Source organism: Verticillium alfalfae, genomic scaffold (assembly GCF_000150825.1).
Source record: "Verticillium alfalfae VaMs.102 supercont1.2 genomic scaffold, whole genome shotgun sequence".
NCBI classification, from domain to species: Eukaryota; Fungi; Ascomycota; class Sordariomycetes; order Glomerellales; family Plectosphaerellaceae; genus Verticillium; species Verticillium alfalfae.
This window is the reverse complement of record NW_003315037.1, coordinates 342,853-344,492: the sequence shown is the minus strand read 5'-3', so window position 1 is coordinate 344,492 and position 1,640 is coordinate 342,853. Positions and strand designations below refer to the sequence as shown.

Sequence of the window (1,640 nt, the reverse complement as noted above, 5' to 3'; positions counted from 1 at the left end):
CCATTTCCCACTCTCACTCCCCTTCCAACTCGAAGCAACCACTCCTCCACATGTCTACTCACACCGACGGGCCCGGGTTCGAGGGGCATCGCATCGATCCTCTCGACGGGCGCCCCATTGACGTCCAACCTCAGGAAAAAAGGTCGCCGTCGTCGGCAGCGGCTGCTCCGGCATCGCCGCCCTCTGGGCACTCAACCGCAGCCACCACGATGTTCACCTCTACGAGGCCGCCAGCCGCCTAGGCGGTCACACCAACACGGTCAAATGGACCAACGGCAAGTTTGAGACGAGCGTCGATACGGGCTTCATCGTCCTCAACACTGCCACCTATCGTGAGCCTCTCCCTTTCTCTCGCCCCCGGCTTCTCTCGCCCCTGGCTTCTCTCGCTCTCGGCTCCCCTCGACTTCTCCCGCCCTCAGCTCCCCTCGACTAACACGGCAAGCCAACTTTATCAACTTCCTCAAGCGCGTCAAAGTCGATACCGTCCCGACAGAGATGACCTTTGGCGTCACCAGAGATCGAGGCCTCTTTGAATGGGCCGGCACCAGCCTCGACGCCGTCTTCTGCCAGCGCAAGAACCTCTTCTCCCCGCGCATGTGGCGCATGATCTTCGACATTGTGCGCTTCAACCAGTTTGCCCTTGACCTGCTCATCACCGGCGACGACGTCAACGATGCCGCTGCCATGAACGGCCACAGCCACGCCTATGGCCACGGGGCCGGACCCGAGGAGACCATTGGCGAGTACCTCGAGCGCGAACGCTACTCGGACGCCTTCCGGGACGACTATCTCATCCCCATGACGGCCGCCGTCTGGAGTACCAGCCCCGACAAGTGCACGCTCGACTTCCCCGCCGTCACCCTCGTACGGTTCATGTAGGTCCTCGCCCGAACACGGACAATGCCTCGCCGCCACTGACAACGCTGCAGGTGGAACCATCACCTCCTGTCAACTGTCGCAACGCGCCCGGACTGGCTGACCCTCAAGGATTGCGGCAAGTCGTACATCGACGCCGTCATGAGGGGCTTCCCCTCGAACCATCTTCACCTTAACAGCCCCGTCACGAGCGTCACAAACGAAGACGACGGCCGTGTCCGCGTCCACCTGCCCAACGGCGACTCGGACGTCTACGACCACGTCATCCTGGCCACTCACGCCGATCAAGCCTACAGGATCATTGAGGATACGGCCACCGACGAGGAAAAATCTATCCTTGGCGCCTTTGACACCTCCGAGAACAAGGTCGTCCTCCATTCCGACCTCTCTCTCATGCCCGTTGCCCGCAAGGCCTGGACCAGCTGGAATTACCTGACCCTCTCGTCGCCGGCTACCGGCAAGCAGAATATCGACCAGATCTCACTCACCTATAACATGAATATCCTCCAGCACATACCGACCTCGACTTTCGGCGACGTCCTTGTCACGATGAACCCCCTCCACGAACCCGACCCAGCCAAGACGCAGGCCTCCTTCACCTACCGCCATCCCCTGTACACTCCCGAGGCGGTCCGTGCCCAGCGCCTGCTGCCGCGTATCCAGAACACGCGCGGCATCAGCTACGCCGGCGCCTGGACAAAGTATGGCTTCCACGAGGACGGGTTCAGCAGCGGTCTTGCCGCCGCCCCAGGACCACCTGCACG

At 61.8% G+C, this 1,640-nt stretch overlaps 1 protein-coding gene across 1 annotated transcript; it reads left to right on the top strand.

Moving 5' to 3' along the window:
- Positions 1–50: 50 nt before the first annotated feature.
- VDBG_01576 (amine oxidase) lies at positions 51–879 on the top strand (the record flags this gene model as incomplete). The annotated part of the gene is made up of 3 exons (XM_003007342.1): positions 51–151; positions 235–332; positions 443–879. 3 exons carry the CDS (start codon positions 51–53, stop codon positions 877–879), a joined length of 636 nt encoding a protein of 211 aa, XP_003007388.1.
- Between the last annotated feature and the right edge of the window lie 761 nt (positions 880–1,640).